Source organism: Carcharodon carcharias, chromosome 12 (assembly GCF_017639515.1).
Source record: "Carcharodon carcharias isolate sCarCar2 chromosome 12, sCarCar2.pri, whole genome shotgun sequence".
Classification (NCBI taxonomy): domain Eukaryota; kingdom Metazoa; phylum Chordata; class Chondrichthyes; order Lamniformes; family Lamnidae; genus Carcharodon; species Carcharodon carcharias.
The window spans coordinates 78,793,975-78,816,551 of record NC_054478.1 but is presented as its reverse complement, the minus strand read 5'-3'; the positions used below and the strand labels follow the sequence as shown (position 1 = coordinate 78,816,551).

At 41.4% G+C, this 22,577-nt stretch overlaps 1 protein-coding gene across 1 annotated transcript in view; it reads left to right on the top strand.

The window, feature by feature from the left end:
- The window catches only part of col28a2a (collagen, type XXVIII, alpha 2a), a 146,023-nt gene that overhangs the window by 2,290 nt on the left and 121,156 nt on the right, over nucleotides 1-22,577 (top strand). Inside the window, exons 3-8 of the mRNA XM_041201288.1 lie at nucleotides 834-1,402; nucleotides 9,971-9,991; nucleotides 10,948-11,007; nucleotides 16,877-16,930; nucleotides 17,054-17,098; nucleotides 21,597-21,623. Of these exons, the coding sequence (XP_041057222.1) occupies nucleotides 834-1,402; nucleotides 9,971-9,991; nucleotides 10,948-11,007; nucleotides 16,877-16,930; nucleotides 17,054-17,098; nucleotides 21,597-21,623 (776 nt within the window). The remainder of the gene's footprint in view (nucleotides 1-833; nucleotides 1,403-9,970; nucleotides 9,992-10,947; nucleotides 11,008-16,876; nucleotides 16,931-17,053; nucleotides 17,099-21,596; nucleotides 21,624-22,577) is intronic.

Genomic DNA, 22,577 nt, shown 5'->3' with positions numbered 1-22,577 from the left:
CGGGTGGAGCCGGCTGGGCGGGGCCGCGGGTGGAGCCGGCTGGGCGGGGCTGCGGGTGGAGCCGGCTGGGCGGGGCTGCGGGTGGAGCCGGCTGGGCGGGGCCATGATGGAGCTGGCTGGGCGGGGCCACGTGCAGTGCTGGCTGGACCGGATTTTGGATGGAGCTGGCTAGGTGGAGCCATGATGAAGCTGGTTGGGCCGCCTATGGAGCTGGCTGGTTTGGTCCATGGAAAGAGCCGGGGCCTCAATCCCTCCTGTCTTCCTCCACGCCCCCTGTTCCGGGTTACTCACAGTTCATCAGCCGCCGGCTGCTTCCCTGCCCTGCACTCCTGCTCCTTGGTCATGGGCCTTGTTCTTCCCGCAGCCTCGTCCTTTGGTGATGGTGGCAGCGGCTCTGGCATCAGAACATGGTGGTGGCTGGCCCAGAGTTCAGTGCGGGGTTGCAGGGATAGATTGCAGATAATGTAAAACTGAAAATGACAACGCAAATCGACAAAAAGGTCCAAAAGAATAAACGACATTGCAAAGAAACAACATTAAGTGGGGCAACTTAAAGTGAGGACTTACTGTACAATGCACCTGGTTTAATATAGACCCGTAGACAAGAAGAACTAATTGTCAAAACTACTTAAAAATAAATCAACTTATTTCATTGTGTAAGCATTGTGCTGACAAACTGCTTGTCTTTCTGTGGAGGAAATTTAAAGTGAAGCCAAGTGAAGTTATTGAAAAATTGGATTATTTTTGTTTCCTTCATCCCAAGGTTGCAATTCCTCAGGTAACAAAATAGGTTAAACAGTGCCAAAAACCAATCTATCTTTCCCATTTTTTAGAGGAGGATTGCAGTTTGGAGATTGCATTCCTGTTGGACAGTTCAGAAAGTGCTAAGGACTTCAACCACAACCGGGAGAAGAGCTTTGTGCTAGACTTTGTGGACCGGCTGCAACAGCTGCGGGTGTCGAGTGGCCGGCGGCTGGTGCCCAGAGTGGCTCTGCTCCAGTACAGCAGCACAGTGCTCATCGAACAGACGTTCCGTGACTGGAGTGGCCCGGCCGCTTTCAGGGCTCATGTCGCCCCCATTGGCTACATTGGGCACGGCACCTACACCACATATGCCATCACCAACCTGACCCAGCTGTATCTGAACGAGGCGGCCCCGGGCAGCATCCGGGTGGCTGTGCTCATGACTGATGGCGTGGACCACCCGAGGAATCCAGACATCTACGCAGCCACGGCTGAGGCTAAGAACCATGGCATCAAGTTCTTCACAGTGGGCATGTCACCTGTGGCCACCGAGTCACCAAATGCAGCCAAACTGCGCCTTTTAGCCAGTCCGCCTGCTTCCCGCTTCGTGCACAACCTGCAAGACAGCAGCGCCTTGGGAAAACTCTTCCTAGAAGTGGTAAGTAGCATAGCACAGGCAAGCAGACGCTCAGGCTAGCACACTCTCATTCCCACATCAATATGTTCACATGCACAGGAACATACACTCACAGGAACCTCCACATCAGCACAAACAGGAACAGATCCACCTGGAAGTTCCCCTCCAAGCCACTCACCATCCTGATTTGGAAATATTTCGCCATTCGTTCACTGTTGCTGACCCAAAATCCTGGAACTCCCTTCCTAACAGCACTGTGGATGTACCTACACCATATTGACTGCAGTAGTTCCAGAAAGCAGCTCACCTCCACCTTCACATGGACAATTAAGGGTGGGCAATAAATGCTGGGCTAGTCAGCAATGCTCACACCCCACAAACGAATTTAAAAATATATCATTTCTGAGAAATCAACATTTGAAACTTTAATATCTTCCATATACAATGGTACCAAGTGCAATTCAAGAGTTTTCAAGCTACAGTTCAAAGTGCAGACATTACAGGGCATCAGGGAGCGGGACGGTTACTTGAATCTTTGATCCAGGAGGTTAGGTTAGATGGTGGTACAGGTCTAGTTAGTGGTTCAGGACTGAGAGTCGGGCAGATAATGGGCTGCCAAGTAAAGTGCTGGAGGAGCTTTGGCATTTGCCCTTACTAACAGGTATGAGGTTCTTGCTGCCTGCATGAATGAGCGCAAAGAGTGCAGGGTGGATGAACAGGCTGACCACATCATTGTGGTTTAGGAGGCCTTCCAATTTAGGGGAGTGGAAGTGAATGTGGTAGTGGTATAGTGTATAGTGAGGGAGATTGATACTGTCCTCTGCAGCTGCGATCAGCAGCTGCAATGATATGTTGCTTGCCTGGTGCCAGGGTTAAGGACATCTCGCATCTGGAGAAGAATTGGAGTGGGAGAGGGAGAATCTAATTATTTTGGTCCACATAGGAACCAATGACAGGCAGAACTAGGAATGAAGTTCTGCTGAGAGACTTTGAGGAGCTAGGGTTCAAATGAAAATGTAGAACCTCACAGGTAACAATATTGGATTGTTACCTGAGCCATGTGCAAATTGGCATAAGAATAAATAGATTAGAGGATTAAATGCGTGACTGAACAATAATGTGGAAGATAGGGATTTTGATTCATGGGGCACTCGTACCAGTTCTGGGATACGAGGGAGCTGTTCGGTTGAGGTAGGTTTCACTTAAACAGTGCTGGGATCAGTTTCCTGGTGAATGGAATAGCTGGGGCAGTAGATAAGGCTTTAAACTAATGAAGGGTGGAGGAGCCAGGAGGATTCAGGAAAGGGTAAGAGCAAGAGTAATAAGACTCCAGGCTGTTGAGCAGAGTAGGAAATTAATGTAAACATAAGCAAAATGGGTCAGGAAGAGACAGAGTTTAACAAAGGTCATTAGTGAGTAAGGTGACATCAGGGAAAAATAGAAAAAACGTTAAAGCTGAAGCATGATATCTGAATGCACAAAGCACTTGTAACGAAATAGATGATTTACTATCACAGGTAGAAGTAACTAGTTTTGATCTAATAGCCATATGGAGATGTGGTTGCAGAGTACCAATCATATTATGTTGGGAACTAAATATTCCAGGATTCTTGACTTTTAGAAGAGAGAGGCAAAATGGAAAAGGTGGGGGTGGAGGGGTGAGATAGCCCTGATAATAACAGATGAGATAAAGTATTTTAGATCTGTAAAACAAGATTGGAATTAGTTTGGGTGGAATTAGGAAACACAATAGGCAGAAGACACTGCTGGGATAGTTTATAAGCTCCCAATTGGCCATTGTGTTATCAGGCAGTCTATGCGCAGAACTTTTCACTTGGCGTGTGGGCATGCACCCGACACACTAAAGTGTGAAACAATGCGTGATGACATTGAGCGAGAGTCCCGACGTCATCGCACACTTGCACGATATTTTGGTCAGCAGACGCACTTGAGAGTCAGCAATGTGCTGCCGACAATTAAGCCTATTAAGGCCATTAACATGTTAATCAACCGTGATTTTTCACTGCCCGTCCAACATTACGATTGGCAGGCGGGCGAAATGGCCAGGCAGCCTTTGCCTTTTTGACGAAACCTCATCCAAGTGAGGGATGAGGTTTCTGACATTAATTAAAAAAATGTTTGCACAGAATTTTCATCTTATATATGTTCAGGTGACTATTTCTGATGCGTGGGCAATTTTTCCGGATTTTAAAATCTGTTATTATTGGATTTAAATTCTTCAGCTCCCTGAGGCAGCTCTCTGCGTTCAGGGAGCTTTCTGTGACCCCTCCCCCATGTCCGCGCTGACTTCAGCCTTGCCCTCCACCTGCCCCCACCCCAGCAGCACTGTGCCTCTCAGCATGCCTTTCATGCTGGCTGGCTGTTAATTGGCCAGCCAGCATGGAATCGCAGTCGGAGGCTGATTGCAGGCAGCGGCCCATTGCCCTGCCACTCCCGAGCCTGCTGACCACGCCCGCATGCCGAACTCAAAATCCTGCCCTATAAATCAGGAAATTAGAGGTGACTATAACAAGAGTAATATACTCGTCACAGGGGGCTTTAACATCACATAAACTTGTAACAGTTTGGGAGATGAATTCATGGAATGATTTCAAGATAGTTTTCCAGATCAGTATGTCAAGGAACCCAACTTGGGAAAAGGCTTTTTTAGAGCTAGTACTGTGCCAGGAGTCAGTTTTAATGAATAGCCAAAGTAAAGGGGCCTCTGAGGAAGAATGATCATAGTAAGAGAGAATTTTTATTTGATATGACAGTGAGTTGTTAAATATGAAATTAGATTCTTAAAACCTGAACAAAGCAAATTATGTAGGTGTGAGGGATGAGCTGGCTAAGGTAGATTGTGAATTAACATTAAAGGATATGATAGTAGATTAGTAATGGAAAACATTTTAAGAATTAATTCATAATTCGCAAGGTATAAACATTTCCATAAGGAATAAAAACCCCACTGGAAAAGTGGCCCAACCGTGGCTAACAATAAAAGTTAAAAGTAGCGCTAGATAAAAGGAAGAGATTTCTAATATTGCCAAAAAGAGCAGAAAGCCTGGGATTGGGAGGATTTTAGAATTCAGCAAAGGATGACCAAGAAATTGATAGAGAGAAAATACAATATGAGACATAAAATCAATTTTTTAAAACTTCTAAAGGTATCTAGAAAGAAAAATAAATGTGAGTCCATTAGCAGCAGTGACAGGTGAAATTATAATGAGGAATAGGGAAATGGCAGAGACATTAAACAAATATTTATATCTATCTTCACGGTTGCAGACACAAAAACATTCTGGAAATAATGGGAAACACAGAGTGTAATGTAAATGAGGAACTTAAAGAAATTAGTATTAACAAAGAAATACTACTGGAGAACTTAATGGATCGAAAAGCCGAAAAATCCCCTGGACCTGATTTCCTACATCTTAATATTTTAAGAGAGATAGCTACTGAGATGGTGGATGCATTAGTTTTGATCTTCTAGATTTCTCTAGATTTTAGAAAGGTAACATACATAATCCTGTATTCAAGAAAGGAGAGAGAGAGAGAGAAAACAGGGAACTGTAGATCAGTTAGGCTGACATCAGTTGAAGGGAAAATGCTACAATCTCACTCTGTCTTTCTCTTCACAGATGCTGTCAGGCCTGCTGAGTTTTTCCAGCACTTTTTGGTTTAGTTGCAATAATCTATTGTTCAGGACGTGATTAGAGGGCACATAGAAAATCATAATGTGATTGGGCAGAGACAACATGGATTTATGAAAGGTAAATTATGTTTGACAAATCTGTTACGAGTTTTTGGAGGCTGTAACTGGTAAGGTAGATAAAAGGGGATTTATGGATGTAATGTACCTGGGTTTTCGAAAAGCATCCAGTAAGGTGCCATAATAATATTACACATAATTAAGGCATATGGGATATGTTGTACCATTCTAGCATAGATTGAGCATTGGTTAACAGACAGAAAACATATAGTAGGAATATAACGGGTCATTTTCAGGTTGGCAAACTATAAGTATTGGGGTACCACAAGGATCAGTTCTTAAGCTCAGCTATTTACAATCTATATCAATGACTTAGATGAGTTGAACAAGCATAATATTTCCAAGTTTGCTGATAAAATTAGACAGGAAAGTAAGCTGTGAGGAGGACACAAAGAGGTTGCAAAGGGATATAGACAGGTTAAGTGAGTGGGCAAGAACATGACAAATAGAATATAATGTGGAGAAAGATAGAGATATTCACTTGAGTAGGAAAAATAGAAAAGCAGATTTTTTTTTCAAGGGTGAAAGACTGGAAAATGTTGGCATAGAAAGGAATCGGGGTGTCCTTGTATATGAATCACAGTAAGTTAACTTGCAGGTACAACAAGCAATTAGGAAAGTAAGGTACATTGCCCAAAATCCAGCTGCCTGAAAACCGGAATCATCTGAAAACCAGACGTTTTTGATATTCAGTTAAATTACATACATACGAGCATATGAACATACGAAGTAAGAGCCAGAGTAGGCCATTTAGCCCCTCAGGCCTACTCTGCCATTCATTAAGATCATAGCTGACCTGATTGTGGCCTCTACTCCAGGTTTCGCCTATCCCGGATAACATTTGACTCCTTTGTTAGTCAAAAATCTATCTACCTCTGCCTTAAAAATATTCATTGATTCTGCCTGCATCGCTCTCTGGGGAAGAAAATTCCAAAGATTCACAACCCTCAGAGAAAAAATTTCCTCTCCATCTTAAATGGGAGACCCCTTATTTTTAAACTGTGCCCCCTGGTTCTACTTTCTGCCACAAGGGGAGCAATTCTTTCAGCATCCACCCTGTCAGGTACCCTCAGGATCTTATATGTTTCAATAAGATCACTTCTCAATCTTCCGAACTCCAACGGATACAGGCCCGACCTGTCCAACCTTTCCTCTTAAGATGCCCACCCCCCCATCCCAGGTTTCAGTCGAATGAACCTCCTCTGGACTACTTCAAATGCATTTATATCCTTTCTTAAACAAGGAAAGCAAAACTGTACACAGTATTTGAGATGTGGTCTCACCAATGCCCTGTACAACTGTAGCAAAACACCTGTACTTCTATATTCCATCCCCCTTGCAAGAAACGACAACATTTCATTTGCCTTGCTAATCACTTGTTGTACCTGCATATTAACTTTTAATAATTTATGTACCAGGACACACAGATCCCCCTTTACCTCAAGAGTTCTGCTGTCTATCCATTTAAATAATATGCTGTTTTTCTATTCTTCCTGCCAAAGTGGACAAGTTCACATTTTCCCAAATTATGCTCCATCTGCCAAATTTTTGCCCACTTGCTTAACCTACCAATGTCCCTTTGCAGACTCCTTATGTCCTCTTCTCAACTTACTTTCCTACCTATCTTTGTATCATCAGCAAATTTGGCAACCATACTTTTGGGCCCTTCATCCAAGTCATTCATATAAATTATAAATAGTTGAGGCCCCAGAAGTGATCCCTGTGGCACTCCACTCATCACAATTTGCCAACCCAAAAAGACCCATTTATCCCTACTTGCTGCTTCCCGTTAGCTAACCAACCCTATATCCATGCTAATATGTTAGCCCTATACCATTGTGCATAGTAACCTCTGATGTGGCATCTTGTCCAGTGCCTTCTGGAAATCTAAGTACAGCAGATCCACAGGTTACCCTTTATCCACGTTGCTTGTTACTTCCTCAAAGAACTCCAATACATTAGTCAAACATGATTTCCCTTTCACAAAACCACGTTGACAATACTTAATTGTATTGAGATTTTCTGAGTGCCCCAATATAACCTTAGTAACAGATTCCAGCAATTTCCCATGACAGGCCTGTGGTTTCCTGCTTTCTGTTCACTTCCTTTTTTAAATAGAGGGATCACATTCGCTATTTTCTAATCTGACAGAACCTTTCTAAAATCTAGGGAATTTTGGAAAATTAAAACAAATGCATCAAATTGGTGATGACTCACCTGTTTTGAAGGCACTGCACACATATTTTGAGGCAGATATCCGCATCAAAAGAGGCACCCAGGTATCTCAAACAGGCATTAGTGCCTTTGCATCTGCCAATAAGAGGCCTAATGCCTATTTTATGCTCTGACCTCCCTTTATGCAATTAATTTGCCATGAATGTGGGTGCCAAGGATGGCACACAGCTTAAGCATCAGTCTTTAAAGGGATGACTGCCAGCCTCGACCAGAATAAAAAGCCAGGAGAAGGAATGCATTAAAAACACAGGCTGCTGTTAGCCACTGGTCACTCCCATTTCTGATCATTACCTTCTCCTCCTTCCTGATACCTGGCTCCCATTTCCAGACCATCCCTGTATTCCAACATATACCCAAGTATCACAGTGGCCTAAAATTAAAATAGTCTTCGCCAAGCTGCCTGGGGATATCCAGCAGGTATGTGCAGTCTGTTGGTTTGCTAGTCTGTAATCTAGTCTGATTACACATTTGATGTCCAGAATTCAGGAAAACCCAAAATTCGGCATTGTCTCAGTCCCAAGGATGCTGGACTTTTGACATTGGACTTGTAAATGATATGATAGCCTTTATTATAAAGGGATGTGACTATAAGAGTAAAGAAATCTTACTACAATTATATGGGGCCTTGCTGTGACCACACCCGGAGTACTGTGTACAGATTTTGGTCTCTTCACCTAAAGAAGGAGAGTCTTGCCTTAGAAGGAAAGTAACAAAGGTTCACTGGATGAATTCCTGGAGTGAGGGGATTGTCCTTTGAGAAGAGATTAAATAGACAAGGTCTATATTACCTTGAAGAACAAGTGGTGATTTCATTAAAACATAAACAATTCTTAAGGTGCTTGAAAGGGTAGATGCTGGGAGGATATTTTCCCTGGCTGGGGAGTCTAGAACTTGGGGTAGGGGGGGTGGTGTGTGTGGAAGGTGGGGGTGGGGAGGTCATATTCTCAAAACAAGGGATCAGCCAATAGGCTTAGATGTGGATAATTATTTTCACTCACTGTTGTGAATCTTAGGACTCTCTGAGTTAGACAATTCCAATCATTGAGTACATTCAAGATTTGATAATTAGATTTTTGGATACTAAGGCAATCAAGGAATTTGGGGATAATGTGGGAAGATGGAGTTGAGGTAGGAGATCGGATGTGATCATATTGAATGATGGAGCAGGCTTGAACAGCCTACACCTGATCCTATCTCTTACGTTAAAGCAGGTTTTGTAAAGTGTGAAGTAAATAGTGGGCAGAATTTTCTCCCATTGGGGGGGTTGTGCAGGGGCGAGCGGGAGCAGTTGCAAACCCGATCAGCACCTCAGATCAGGTCTGCACCGTCGTTTTACGTAGGTGGGCCAATTAAAGCACTGTGCGCTCCCTGTGTGGGCGGAGGGAGGGGACTTCCATGAAGCGCGCAAAACAGCACAGAAATAACTGAAAATCTAAATGATGCGTGGTGACGTTGGGATGCACGCCCGACGTCACCACGTGTCATTTTACACGTCAGCAAGTGGACCCCGCCCCTACTCGCCAACTAGAAAATTCTTCCCAATATTACAAATGAGATATGTTTCTTTAAGTATCAGTAAGATGTTTAATATTTTTACCTTATACCTGTTGTGTAATAAACCATGTGATATATTACTTCAGTAAATTTGCCCCATTGTAATGTGTGACAAACCAATGACTCATCCCAGATACAGTGGAATCACGAGGGTGTCACTGATGACTTTCGCTGCATTACATCTGATTGAGATAGGCTTGATGATCAGATAGCCTTTTCATCCCTTCTCTTCATTTGTTCATAATAGAAGTTTCACATAAGATGATAGACTATTTGTTAGTAACTTCATAGGAATACTACTGATAAATGATTTTATTCTATAAACAGTTTTTCATACTTAATTCCTTTATATATCTTCAAACTAGTGCATTCCATAGTGTTAGCTGCAACTTGTGTTTGTCTACTGCTCTTCAAAAAACAATCACTTCCTATTCAAATTACAGAGTATCATCAGAGAGAAAATGAAGTATGTTACTGATAAGCACCTGTTACTTTATGTTAGAAATAGCACCATGGAAAATTGGAAGAAATATATAAAGGGTCACAGAATTGATATTGCCCATTTTCCACTAGCACTCAAAGTAAAAATTGCCCCTAACAGCACCCAAATTCATGGTAAGAATCTTTTTCTCCAAATTCCTTTTGTGAGTTTGTTTAGATAGGCTGCTCTTAGGCTATGACAGTGCAACAGAGGTTATATTAAGAATGAAACAATGTTGATGATTTAAACCTGCATCGTTACCCTTCATGGAATTGCACATTGGTGTCACTGCACACAGTGAGTGCCTGCTTTCACTCTGTCTGCTTTAAGTTACTTTGTATTAAATGCATCATTCTGGTAAATACAGCACTAAATAGCAAATGTAACCTCCAACCCTGTTCTCACAACAAGAGGGCTGTAGCCTTGATTCTCTGACCTGTCTGCCCCTAAAGCATGACTCTGTACTGGGAGTGTGGGATCCAGTCGTGATGCTCTAGCGCAGTTCAATTTTTTTAAAAAAACTAATTTTTGTACCTTCTTTTTGCAGGCAGAGTTGGCTGATGAAGGGGTAAGTATGACTTGTTTCCAAAGAAATTAATTTGTCGATGTTGTAGGTGACATGTTATGATTTATAACATTCTCTTTGTATATGGAATTTTAAGTAAATCATTCAATTGTTATCAAGCTTTCACATGATGGAGGTAGTAAGATCTGTAGAACGAGCTAGTTTATTTTAAGGTACATTTTCTTCTCAGCATGAGAAATGATAATAAAATTAGCCCCACTTCTTATTGGACTCTTTCCTATATTCCTCACGCTTTCCTTCCGCCCACACCCCCACTTCCTGGAAGAAGCAGATCCATGTCCAATTAAGAAATTCACTATTACAGCTTGTCTCTGACTCCTCAAGAACAATCCGAATAAGCCAGAAGGACCCAAACTGTTGGTTATTGCCTGAAATCTTACCTTTTCACAATGATCCTGTAGTTCTCCAAAATTGCATCTAATGTTTTCTTGAAAGAAATGTAAGAAGTCAGCCCTTGTTATCAGCTCTGGAACCCTGTTCTACAGGTTGATCACCCTCTCTCAAAAAAAATAATTCTGAACATCCAGCCTTACTTTCTAAATTTAAATGTGTGACCTCTAATTCTGTTTGTCCCCATCACCTGAAACACTTGTGTTATTGTTGCCCTTAATTATTTTAAATACCTGAATCAAATCCTTCTGCTTGTGCCCCTGCTCAATACTTCATATTACCAGATGTTTATATATCTCTTTTAGCGTGGCCTCAGTTTTAGACTGGAAAGTCTAAGCAAAGACCCAGGACCCTGTTCACTTTTGCCACAGTTACCTGGCATTTTGGGTGGAATTTTCTCACTCCAGACTTTATGTTCTCTGGTCACAAATCAATTTTTTCCTTAATGCAGATTATTTTGGAGCCAAATGTAACATTATATCTGTGTGTGTGTGTGTGTGTCTGTGTCCGTGTACCTGTGTGTTTCTAATCATTTTTATTTATTTCAGTGCCCCAAAACACCAAAATGTATTTGTGAAAAAGGTGAAAGAGGTCCACCTGGTTCTTCTGTAAGTTTTTTTTTGTATCGAATACCATTTACTATTGCTGCTAACTCAATCTGGGGTTAATTTTATGGATTTGATAGCTATAGTGGCATTAATAGCAAGAAGGCAAGAGCCATAAGATGCTCTGGATGGAAGGATATTACATGATCAAATACAGCTTGATCAAATATAGTTTGAATCTTGTTAGTACACAAAACATTTTCAATTTCTTTGGGGAAAAGCACTTAGATGAAGGGAATTAAGAAAAATGAGTTTTACATTTGTATTTTAAGCCTTCTGTTGTTATGGTGTCACCGTGTACATACCTGTTATTCTTTTTCTTATATATTCTCCATTACTCCATTTTCATAATTTATGTTTTATCTCAGGTAAGATATCCATCATTCATTCCTCATGGTCTTGACAAGGAAATCTCTTCATTTCTTTTGCTTTTGTGTATTTGCATTTTTCCCTGAGGAAGAGTGTACATTTATATTAAGATAAAAGCAAAATACTGCAGATGCTGGAAATCTGAATCAAAAACAGAAAATGCTAGAAAAACTCAGCAGGTCTAAACAGCATCTGTGGAGGAAAAGACAGAGTTAATGTTTTGAGTCCATATGACTCTTCTTCAGAGCTCTGAAGAAGAACCATAAGGACTTGAAACATTAACTCTGTCTTTCTCTCCACAGATACCGTTTGACCTGCTGAGCTTTTCTAGCATTTTCTGTTTTTGTTATACATTTATGCTGTTGGTGCAAGTTAGAGGACCTTTATAATGCTTTAATTTCATGATCAAATCATGTTCACCTTTGGAATAGTTGTTATCATCACTGACATAAAGGATCAAATCTTCACTGGTCTAGTACAACCAAGATTGTGAACTCAGCATGGTAAGCATTATTTGGAGAAGGTTATTGATATCCCCTCAGCTCCATCGCTTCCCTTCCTCCCAAAAGATAACCAGGCTGAAATATGAAATTTTTCATCTGTATGATGGTAGGCAGGATGCCTTGCCCTACCACAAATACTTAAGTGCATGTTACCAGCCAGTGAGAGATTGCATTGTACCTCCCTGTAACAGCACATTGTAGAATAATAGAACAGTGCAGCACAGAGGGAGGCCCCTCAAGTCTGCACCAGCTCTTTTGAAGAACAATCCAATTAGTCTTGCTCCCCATCTCTTGCTCCATACCCTTGCAATTCTTTTCATCTTCAATATTTATCCAACTCCCTTTTGAGGGCTACTATCGAGTTCTGCATCTTTTTGGAGGGGTGTGGGGGCAAAGGAACAGGCCAAAGTCCTTAGGGTAGGGAGTGTCCAAGTGCAGGGGCTTGATGAGGCGAGGCACTTCACTCCTGGATCCATCAGCCTTCAATTTTTGTGACTGTCAGGAGGCCTTGGATACCCAGCCATCCAGAGTTAAATTGGAAATAGTGGAGAAATATGAGAGACACAGATCATTATAATATTTAAATTGCAAACCTGCCTCCTGTGACCTGATTGACTGCCAACTTCCCTCCTCCATTAAAACTGAAGATGGGCAGGTTGGAGGAGAATTGGTGTCAAATTCAGATTTTTAACATTTTAACCACCCACCTGCCCAAAATGCACCCATTTCTTTCAGGTTGAAATTTCCCCCTATGTTTCTATTAATAAAGCTCAGGATACTTATGCTTTATTAACTGCTTGTTATCTTCAAGGATTTGTGCGCAAACACTCCCAAGGCAGTCTCTTCTTGCACCTGCTTTTGTACCATTTGTACCATTTGACTTGTATTGTCTCTCATTATTCTTAACAAAATATGTCACCTCCACCTTTCCGCATTGATCTTCATCTACCTTATACATACCCATTCCACCACCCTGACAATGTTCTCTTCGAGCTTTATCATATCTCGGACTATTTACCACACTTCCAAGTTTCATGCCATCTTCACATTTTGAAATTGTGCCCTGTACTCCAAGTCTAAATCATTAATGTATATCAAAAACAACAGTGGTCCTGGAACTGAACCTTGGGGAACTCCACTGTGTACTTCATTCCAGTCCTAAAAACAGCCATTCAATATCCCTTAGCCAATTTTGTAGCCATGCTGCTACACAGGAACATAGGAACAGAGTAGGCCATAATATACCTCAAACCTGTTCTGCCATTTAGTGGGATCATGGCTGATCTGTGAACTATTTTATTGAAGCTTTTTGTCCTGCATTCATCAGGACACTCGTAAGAATATCAATGTCAGGGGAAACAACAACTTTATACTGTATGAGAAGAGAGTGCTGATTGGTTGGCAAGTGGACTCTGATTGGTAGAGGTGTTAATGGTGACTGACCGTTAACTGCCAAGCATTGTTTGAAATTTAAACCATGCAGCCTGACTCTGGTCAAGGCATTGCCCTGAGGAATGAGCCAGCAAATGGCTGTCACTTATTTTGTTTAGCTGAAACAGGCGCAATGTGTGTACATGTTCTTTCTGTCTGCAAAGAACAGGATCCCGTATATTAATATATGTAGCTGACAGTACATGCAAATGCACCACATTGTGAGCCTGACTGACAATCTTAAATTGGCTGTCAGCATAATTTTTAGCACCTGAGGATTATTTAGTAAATGTTGTCCAATCGTGGAATTACTTCTAATGTTGGAACAGATGGAAATGTGTTTGTACTCGAAAGAGTTACTTCTAATGTTGGATACTGTGTGTCGACTTTTGCAAGCTCAGGCTGGTTGGGTACGGTCTGTACCTTGCTGGTTGCAAAAAGCAGAAGGAACATGCTGTTTGATATGATTCGCCAGTCTTTGGGACGTACAGCCTATATATCTAGCATCACACTGGCACTGAAATTTATATATCACATTATTCATTTGTGAGATAAGCAGAACGTCTTTTTGGCTTGATGGCAGCATCCTGTTAGTGGTGAATACCATTCATGTTGCTACTGCAAATCTTCCCTTATTCACTGAAATTAGCCCCCCTCCAATTAAATATTTTTATTCTAGATTGCTCTTTGTCCTTTACCGTTAGCAATCTAAACCTTGCAATACTATGATCGCAATTCCCAAGATGCACTAACTGTGACATTCTCCACTTTATTTGATTCCTCAGCCTCTACTAGCCTGCTACACAGTACATTGTACCAGTCTGTTACACAGCACATTGTACCACCCTGTGGTACAACACATTATATCACCCTGTGACAGTGTATTGTACCACCCTGTGATACAGCACATTATATCACCCTGTGACAGTGTATTATACCACCCTGGGACACAGCACATTATATCATCCTGTGACAGTGTATTGTACCACCCTGGGACACAGCATGTCGCACCATGCTCCTGTGACAGCAGATTCTGCCATCTTCTTATACAGCATATTGTATTGACCTATGACATGGCATATTGGACCAACCTGTGACATGGTACATTGACCACTTTGTGACACACTGCTTTGTACACCCCATGGTACAGCACATTATACACCACATGACACAGCATATTGCACACATTTTGACATGGCACTTTCTGATATAATACTTGTATCTCCTGTCACAGGTAGAATTTTGTGCTGGTCAGTGATATAGGGCATCATCTACTCTGAGACACAATGCTTTGTATCCCCTGTGCCAGAATACATTTTACCAGTCCATGACAGTATTTTGTGCCATCCTGTAACACAGCATTTTATATCAAACTCTAACACAGCACATGGCACCAGCATTTCATTACTTTAGCTTACAACGTACTAAACATAGTATAAGCCTGGTAGTAAAAGCCTTTACACACTTATTTCCAATGTAAAAGTAATTTGTTACCTTATTAACTTAAAAGAAAAACTCTGATCTGTATTTTTCCAGACCGTATAAGTGTCCTCTGTTCATCAAACACTGATTTCTTTCAAAGTGGACAGGTTGTGTGTCCTGTTAGGTTCCTGTAAGAAGTAATCACCACCATAACTTAAAATGTTTCATCAGTTTTAATCAAAATCCTCAAGTGTTCCCTTTCCACCAGCCAGGGTCCCTTTGAAAATATCATCGTTTGAAAATTCAAATGATACAAATAAATATTTCCTGTTGATAGTGATATTCACTTGTGTATGATTTTAATACATTAAAATTAATACTCCCATTGTTTGCTAATCTTAGCTAAGAAGTAGATGCTAAGATATTTCTGGGAAATCTTCTTTAGCCTGTTTTGTAGATTTAATAATAATAAGTGCTACTTTATTCAGTTTATAATATATTTCAATATTCACCATAAAAGCTGCGTGCTGGCTTTAATGCAAAGTGCTCGAGCTGAGACTTGCATTTGCTTTCAATAGTAAATTCCAATGATACTGTTACAAATCATTCAACAGTATCAGATTAACTGGTGTTTGTGGAACGGGGCAGCTGCAGTGCCATAAAACAGGTGTTTAAAAGTGAGATTCCTGAAATTCTCTCACATGTGATTTGAAGTCTTACAATTAGAATGTCATCTGTTTACTAGCCAGAAAAAAAAACTATCAACTTCTGTAAGACAACATTTACACCTTAACCCAGGTGTTTCTGAATTGTTTTCTCATTAATTATTGCTTCATCTTGAGAACTGTGATGGTGCGAGTGGAGAAAAACATGCCCCACCAGACTGGGAAATTCTATTATGTTCCACTAACTGATGTACATTGTAGATTACCACAGGCAGTGCTGTAAAAGACTGCAGTTCTTTCCATCGAGCCATATAAAACTGTGCCTGGCTTTGCTTAGGAATGTTATCTACCAAAGGCAATACTAGTTGAATTTCAGATTCTCGTGATAAAAAATGATAAACTTTAGTCACCAATGGAATGGTAAACTCTTGCTTGTTCTCATACCTTACCAGATAATGGTCTTTTTGAGTCATGCATTAAAGTAAGCTTGTGCTAATTACATCTGTACACAAATGTATTCTTTCTTCCCTGGAGTATGTGCATGTTTTGCTGACAGGTGGGGCAGAATTTTACCCGCCTGCGGGTGGGGGGGTGGGGACAGTAAAGTAGTGGAGTCGATGCAGGTCCGCACCACAGTCTTGCTGCTGGGGTGTTTTCCCAGCACAGGGCTGTGATGTGGATTGGTCGCCTGCTCCAAGGAGATGGTCAGTTGATCTGCCCAATTAAATGTCCGACTAAGGGCAATTTCATGGAGCCACTAACAATTTGCCAACAGCACGGCAACCCCCCCAGCCACAAGGGGAGGCCACCAGCTTAATGGAGCAGCCTCCCTGCGGCAGCCAGAGGCTCCAAGATACAAAGCGGGGTCCACAGGTAAAGGTGGCAGTCCCTGTGGCCCCAAAAATCGTCTTGGAGGTATTTCCTTTCCAACCCTTGGCTCCCTGAATCTTTCATTTTTTAAAATTTACTTGGAGGCACCTTCAATTTAGTCTCTTGCATGCCTGAGCAGCAACTACCTCTCCTAGTGGGGCTGCTGAGGATTCAGAGCTTCCAGCCTTCTGTTTGGTTTGTCAGCATCAGAAGCCTGCTTGCTGTCCTTAATTGGATGGCAGGCTTGCAGGAGGTCCAAAAGGAGGCCAGCCGTGGTATAATTGCCAAGCCAGCCCCACTGCCATCGAGTGCAGGCTTGGTATCCTAATTTCACCCCAATGTCAGGGTCCCAAAGCCTGCAGTAAAATTCAACCCCATGGTTGCTGGAAGGTGGTAATTCTAAATAGTAAAAGCTTTCTGACGTGTACAACAATAATAATGAGGTAAAATGTCTCTTAAGTTTTGGTCATTCGCATGCTTAGTTCATTGGCCTATATTTATGAAGTGACATGTGGGTAGTCATGTATCATTCAAGTAATTGAAAAATGGAATTGTGAAAGTTGGTCAGGATGATCATTTTCTACTTTTTTAATGTTTACATTAATTCTGTAGGGGAAGAAAGGGCGCCCTGGTGATGATGGTGCTCCAGGTCTAAAAGGACAAAAGGTAGATTTATTTAATTAATTATGCTGAATGAAATAATTTGGCAACCTGCCGCTTTGTGCTACATTTATTATAATTTGCTTCCAGCAACATTTTAGCTGATATGTTTAAAATTGTGTTTAACAGGGTGAATCAGGTTTGAGTGGAATTCCTGGAAGGGACGGAATGGAGGTATAATTTACACTGAAAATGTAATCTTGTCACCATGTCATATTCTGTCAAGTCTGTGAAATAAACGTAAACTGTTTGGGAAGTAACTGTTTCCAAATAACATGTAAAAGAAGACACCCAAATAAAATGTAAAAGAAGACACTTAAGAAACCCTTCTAGCCTGCTTGAATGAGGAATAAGAGAGAGAAAGGTGCTGTCAAAACAAAGCTGTGAATGATTAGGGTGTAGAGTCTCTGTCTTCATTTCAATGACAGCATTACTTGGAGAAAGTCTGAAAGTACATGTGGAATACAATACAATTATTGTAGTAAACCCATTAGGTAAAATTGGCAAATTCACACTTCTGACATGCAGAATTCCATGCCAGGAGTGCAAATTCACAAAACTATCCTTCAAATGTCATTAGTTAGAGCAAAAGATTTCCAACACCCTTAGTTTCAGTTATACAAAATGTATGTCGCAAGAAATTTTAGCTTAATTTGATGAACTTTCATGCAAGTTTTCCACTAATCTAAATTAGTATTATATAAGAAGCCATTTCATTAAGGAGGAATGTTTTGAAAACTTGTGTAAAACAAACCCTGTGGGAAAATATTGCCTTAAGCCCCTAGATGATAATCTGGCAGAACAGATGGCTTGTCCATTGTAGATCCTACCCGAGCTGAGTGTACAGATTGTGTGTGTCAACATGGAAAGAGTCATACATATCTATGCAAAATATGTTGAGAGTTACCAAAGGGCAGTTGTATGACATCTTAAAGGAAGAAAGTCATGTTAACAGATTACTTGTGTGATCCCAAACCTACACATGCTACCAGTGGCCCCACTACATGTGGCTGAATAGTAGCAGTGGAGCGGTATACAGAAGCCATGCCTTTAAAAGATTGACCTTCAAGATGACCAGTAGAGGTTTTAAAGAAAGCATTTACTGACTAGACAGGCTGGGAGGGGCTCTGCAATAAACTCTAAATCGTGTGTCTTGCATAGTTGTAGTGTGCTGTGCCCTGCAAAATTTTGTCAGACCAATATGCCTGAACTTTAACATTGCTAGAGAGATAGGCATAACTTTACTGGAAGTAGAGTATATGGAGAATATCAACAAGATTCAGATAATTCCAAGTGACTGCTGCTAGGGCATCAGAAGACCACTGATCTCTAAAGTCTTCTCATCTCTGCAATGCAATCCACCTTTAAGACCAGAGGCTTCCTTTCTTCCTACCCACTTTCCTCCAATCCACTGCCCACACTAGAATATGAGAATGTGTATGATATCTTTGCCCCCATGTGATCATGCCAATAACCTGATTGAAAAAAATCAGCATCAAATAAATGCACCTACTTTAATAGAAGAACATAAGAAAAAGCAGCAGGAGTAGGTCATTAGTCCCCTTGAGCCTGCTGTGCCATTCAGTAAGATCATGGATGCTTTGAATCCCATGTAGATCAAAAACACGTATAACTCAACTTTGACTATATTGAATGACCAGCCTCCACTGCCCTCTGTGGCAGGAATTCCAAAGGTTAACATTCCTCTGAGAGAAGAATTTCCTCCTCATCTCTGAATTAAATGGGAGCCCTTATTTTGAAATTGTACCCACTAGTTATAGATTCCCTCACGAGGTAAAACTCCCTCTCAGCACTATCCTGTCAAGCCCCCTCAGAATCTTATATGTTTCAATAAGATCACTCACATTCATCAAAACTCCTGCTCAACCTTTCCTCATAAGACAATCCCATTATTCCAGAAACCAACGGCTCGCTGTAGCTGTTCGGCTGAGCGTGCGGGAGCTTCAGACACCCCTACTTTCTGAGATTGCTGCTCCTGCTCCTGAGGCGCAGCCAGGAGCCTCAGTCACTCTCTCCTCCATTGCCTTCGCTCTCTGTAGTCCATCAGGCATACAGCTAGTTCACCAGGCTCCATGATCCTGATGTACTGCTCCTGCGGGATGAAAGAGAGAGACACGCGGTTAGCATTGGTGCATTAAGAACCTCTCCTGGCTAATTGTGAAGACCCCTTAATACTTCTCGGAGATTGCTGGCCATCACTTTGTTGGTCAGAGATTAGTGCATTGCATGGCTGCCTGAAACCCCACCACCTTCGCTTCAGTCAACCCGACCAATTGGCGGCAGCTTTGCCCATTGCATTGCATGCTGTGCTCTCAGCTCAGGCGCAGGCATTCTCCTAACCCACACAGCAAGGCTGTACTGTTAGCTTGAACCATGGGGGAGACTGGTCTAAACCAGAAGGCTGACAGTGCAAGCAACTGTGAGCGCCTCTAGCAGTGACTGCTCATGGCCAGCTTTAGCGAGGGGTTTGTACTACGTGTACAGTCATCCAATTTTTCTGCAGTCCACAAAAACATTCATGACTTTGCAGTCTGTGCTGGTTTCAGGGTAAAAAGCATTGGAGCACTTGGTGGCACTTTGTGGCCTCTGCATTGCTTGAGTGGGCAGATAAGCTAGGAGCCCAACTCCAATCATATCAATGACTGCGCTTGAACTGTCTCAGTTGCAGAGAAATGGTCACTTTATACAGCTTTCCCTAATGCGTGACCGTTTCCCTCACCAATCCTACCCCCCACCCTGAATGCTTGTGCGCTATATTCAACTCTTGACCCCCACCCCACAAGTCGCCTCAACTGCAAGGCAGCCCTTGCTCCCCCCACAATAAGTTGCCTCAACAGCAGGGCTGCTGTTAACTCCCACCTCCACAAGTCGCATCAACGACAGAGCTGCTCTTAACCCCTCTCCCCCCAACACCCCTCAATCTTGAAGTCCAACAGGTGACCCTGATAAACACTGCACAAAGTTACCGTGTAGTCACCTCCAAGTTCCCCTCAAAGTGCAGCCTGCCAAGTGCATGTCTTTGATGTGCTGTTGTGAAACACATTGGTGTGTTTTCCTGCTGACGTGGGTAGATGGGCTGGCCTAATAATGATATGCAGATATCGTCCGATGGCGGAAAACGTGGCTTGCCATCGGCGGGCTGAGCGGACAATCACAAACTGGTTTCACACCGTCATGAATATTGTCCACTCACGCCACCAAACATGCCCGATGCTGCAGACACAAAAAATCCCAGCCTTTATGTCCTCCTCGAAATTTGCTTTCCCACCTAGTCTTATATCAACATCATGAGCTCTTATCTTGTGCGGTAACCTTTTATGTGGCACCTTATCAAATGCCTTGTGGAAATCCAAATACACTACAGCTACTGGTTCTCCTTTATCCACCCTGCTTTTTACATCCTCAAAGAACTCTACAAAGCTTGTCAAATAATATTTCCCTTCCTAAAACCATGTTGACTCCTCTTGATTGTATTATGATTTGCTAAATATCCTACTCTACTTCCTTAATAATGGATTCAAGCATTTTTCCTATGTTAAACTAAATATCCAATATTTTCCTGCTTTCTGTCTCCCTTCTTTCTGAATAGGGCATTACATTCGTTGCTTTCCAATGTGCTGGACCTTTCCAGAATGTTGGGAATTTTGGAGGATTACAACAAATGTATCCACTATTTCTGCAGCACTTCTTTTAGGACTTTAGGATGCAGGCCATTGGGTCCAGGGGAGCTTCTCAGTCTTTGGTCTCTTTAGTTTTCCTAATGCTTTATCTCTAGTGATAGCGATGGTGATAATGATTGTTTGTTTAAGCTTGTCTCTTTTTTTGTGTCTTAACTTCCTCCTTTTCTTGGGACACTTTTATTACCTTCTATCATGAAGGCAGATACAGAATAAAGTCTCTGCCACTCTTTGTTTCCCATTAATCCCCAGTCTCATCTCTAAGGGATCAATGTTTACTTTTTTACATGTTTACATATTTGCATGGTCTTCCAGTCCGTTTTTATATTTCTTTCTATTTTAATCTCAAATTCTAATTTCTCTTTTTTTAGTCATCTCTGCTGGTTTCTAAAGTTTTACCAATCTTCTGCCCTACAGCTAATCTTCATAGCATTGTATGCCATTTCTTTCAATTTGATAGCATCCTTAACTTCCTTAGTTAACCACAGATGATTTATCTTTCTCATGGAGTCTTTCTTTCTCAGTAGAATATTTCTTTGTTGAAAATTAGGTCTGTCACTCCTTATCTACCATTTCAGACACAAGTTTCTCACTCTTAAACTGAATGTGAAATTCCATCATGTTATGATCACTCTTGCCTAGGGGATCCTTTACTATGAAATCATTAATTAATCCTGTCACAGTATGCATTACTAGGTCTAAAATAGCCTGTTCCTTGGTTGGTTCCATGAGCCTTCCCACCATAGACTTATTTGGGATCCCCACCTGCTACCTCCCACCTGATTAAAAAGCCCCCACCACCAAACTCACCAGGAGGGAGGGCATTAAATTCCACCCCAAATCCACTCTAAATGTTGGAATTAATGAACCTGTTTTCTTAACAAATACTATTTATTTATAATAATACGGATTTCCTGTTGTTTTACTGATAACTGTCTAGATTGCTGATTCTTTCACTTTATTTTCAATTATAGGGAAGAGCTGGATACAAAGGTGAACAGGTAAGTAGAATGATTGAAGGACTTTTTTTGAGAAGGAAAGGCAAAAGTCTTAGACCTATAAAGCGAGGCAGCAATAGAATTGAAAAAAAGCAAGAAATGATAAATCAGGAAACAGCAATTTGGTGGCCTTAAATTTGTGCTTCAGAAGCACATTCATTAAGTTATCTGACTAAAATTTACTATGGTAATGAGAAATGAACAAATTTTTATTCAGTACACTTTGGAGGTGAAATTAAATGTGGATGGGAACTTAAAGAGGACAGTATTCTATTGATTGCACATCATACACCCCCCATGATGTTGTATAGCGTTTGGCAAATATGATTCAAATGTTTCTTTCCTTCCTGCCCTTTACCAAGTTTGCCCTTTATTTAGAAAGGAAAATTACTCAATGCAATAACATGCATCTTTTTGTGATAGGAAATATATATTGCCATGGCCCTCATAAGAATGTTCCAATTTTTTTCCATTAGCTTCACATTACATATTTGTTCAAATATTAATATTGGTAAATTGGAGTAGTCTTTCAAGAAATACATTGCAGTAGGTTTAATCCAAAGGAAGATCTTTTCTGAATAATTTATTTGCTTTCTATGAGGAAGTGACAACCCAAGTGAATCATGGAAAGTCCTATGACACAGTTTTTCTTGAGTTTTAAAAGATTATTGGCAAAGTTCCACATAAAGTTAAACACAGTTCTTGGGGATTCAGGGTTAACTGTGGGAATGGTTAAGTAATTCTCTGGAGTAAGAGAGAGCAACTTCCATTAAAGGAGTCATGCTGAGGTGGGGGAAGGTACTGATTGGAATGGCTCAGGGCAATTTGTTGGTGCCGCTGCGGTTTTGATTTTGCAAGCATGACCAGGATTCAGAATCTCTTTGCAAAGTGGTCAAGTTTTCAGATATCATCAAAGGAGAGAGGGCAATGTAATTGGAAGCAGCTGACCAGAAATTG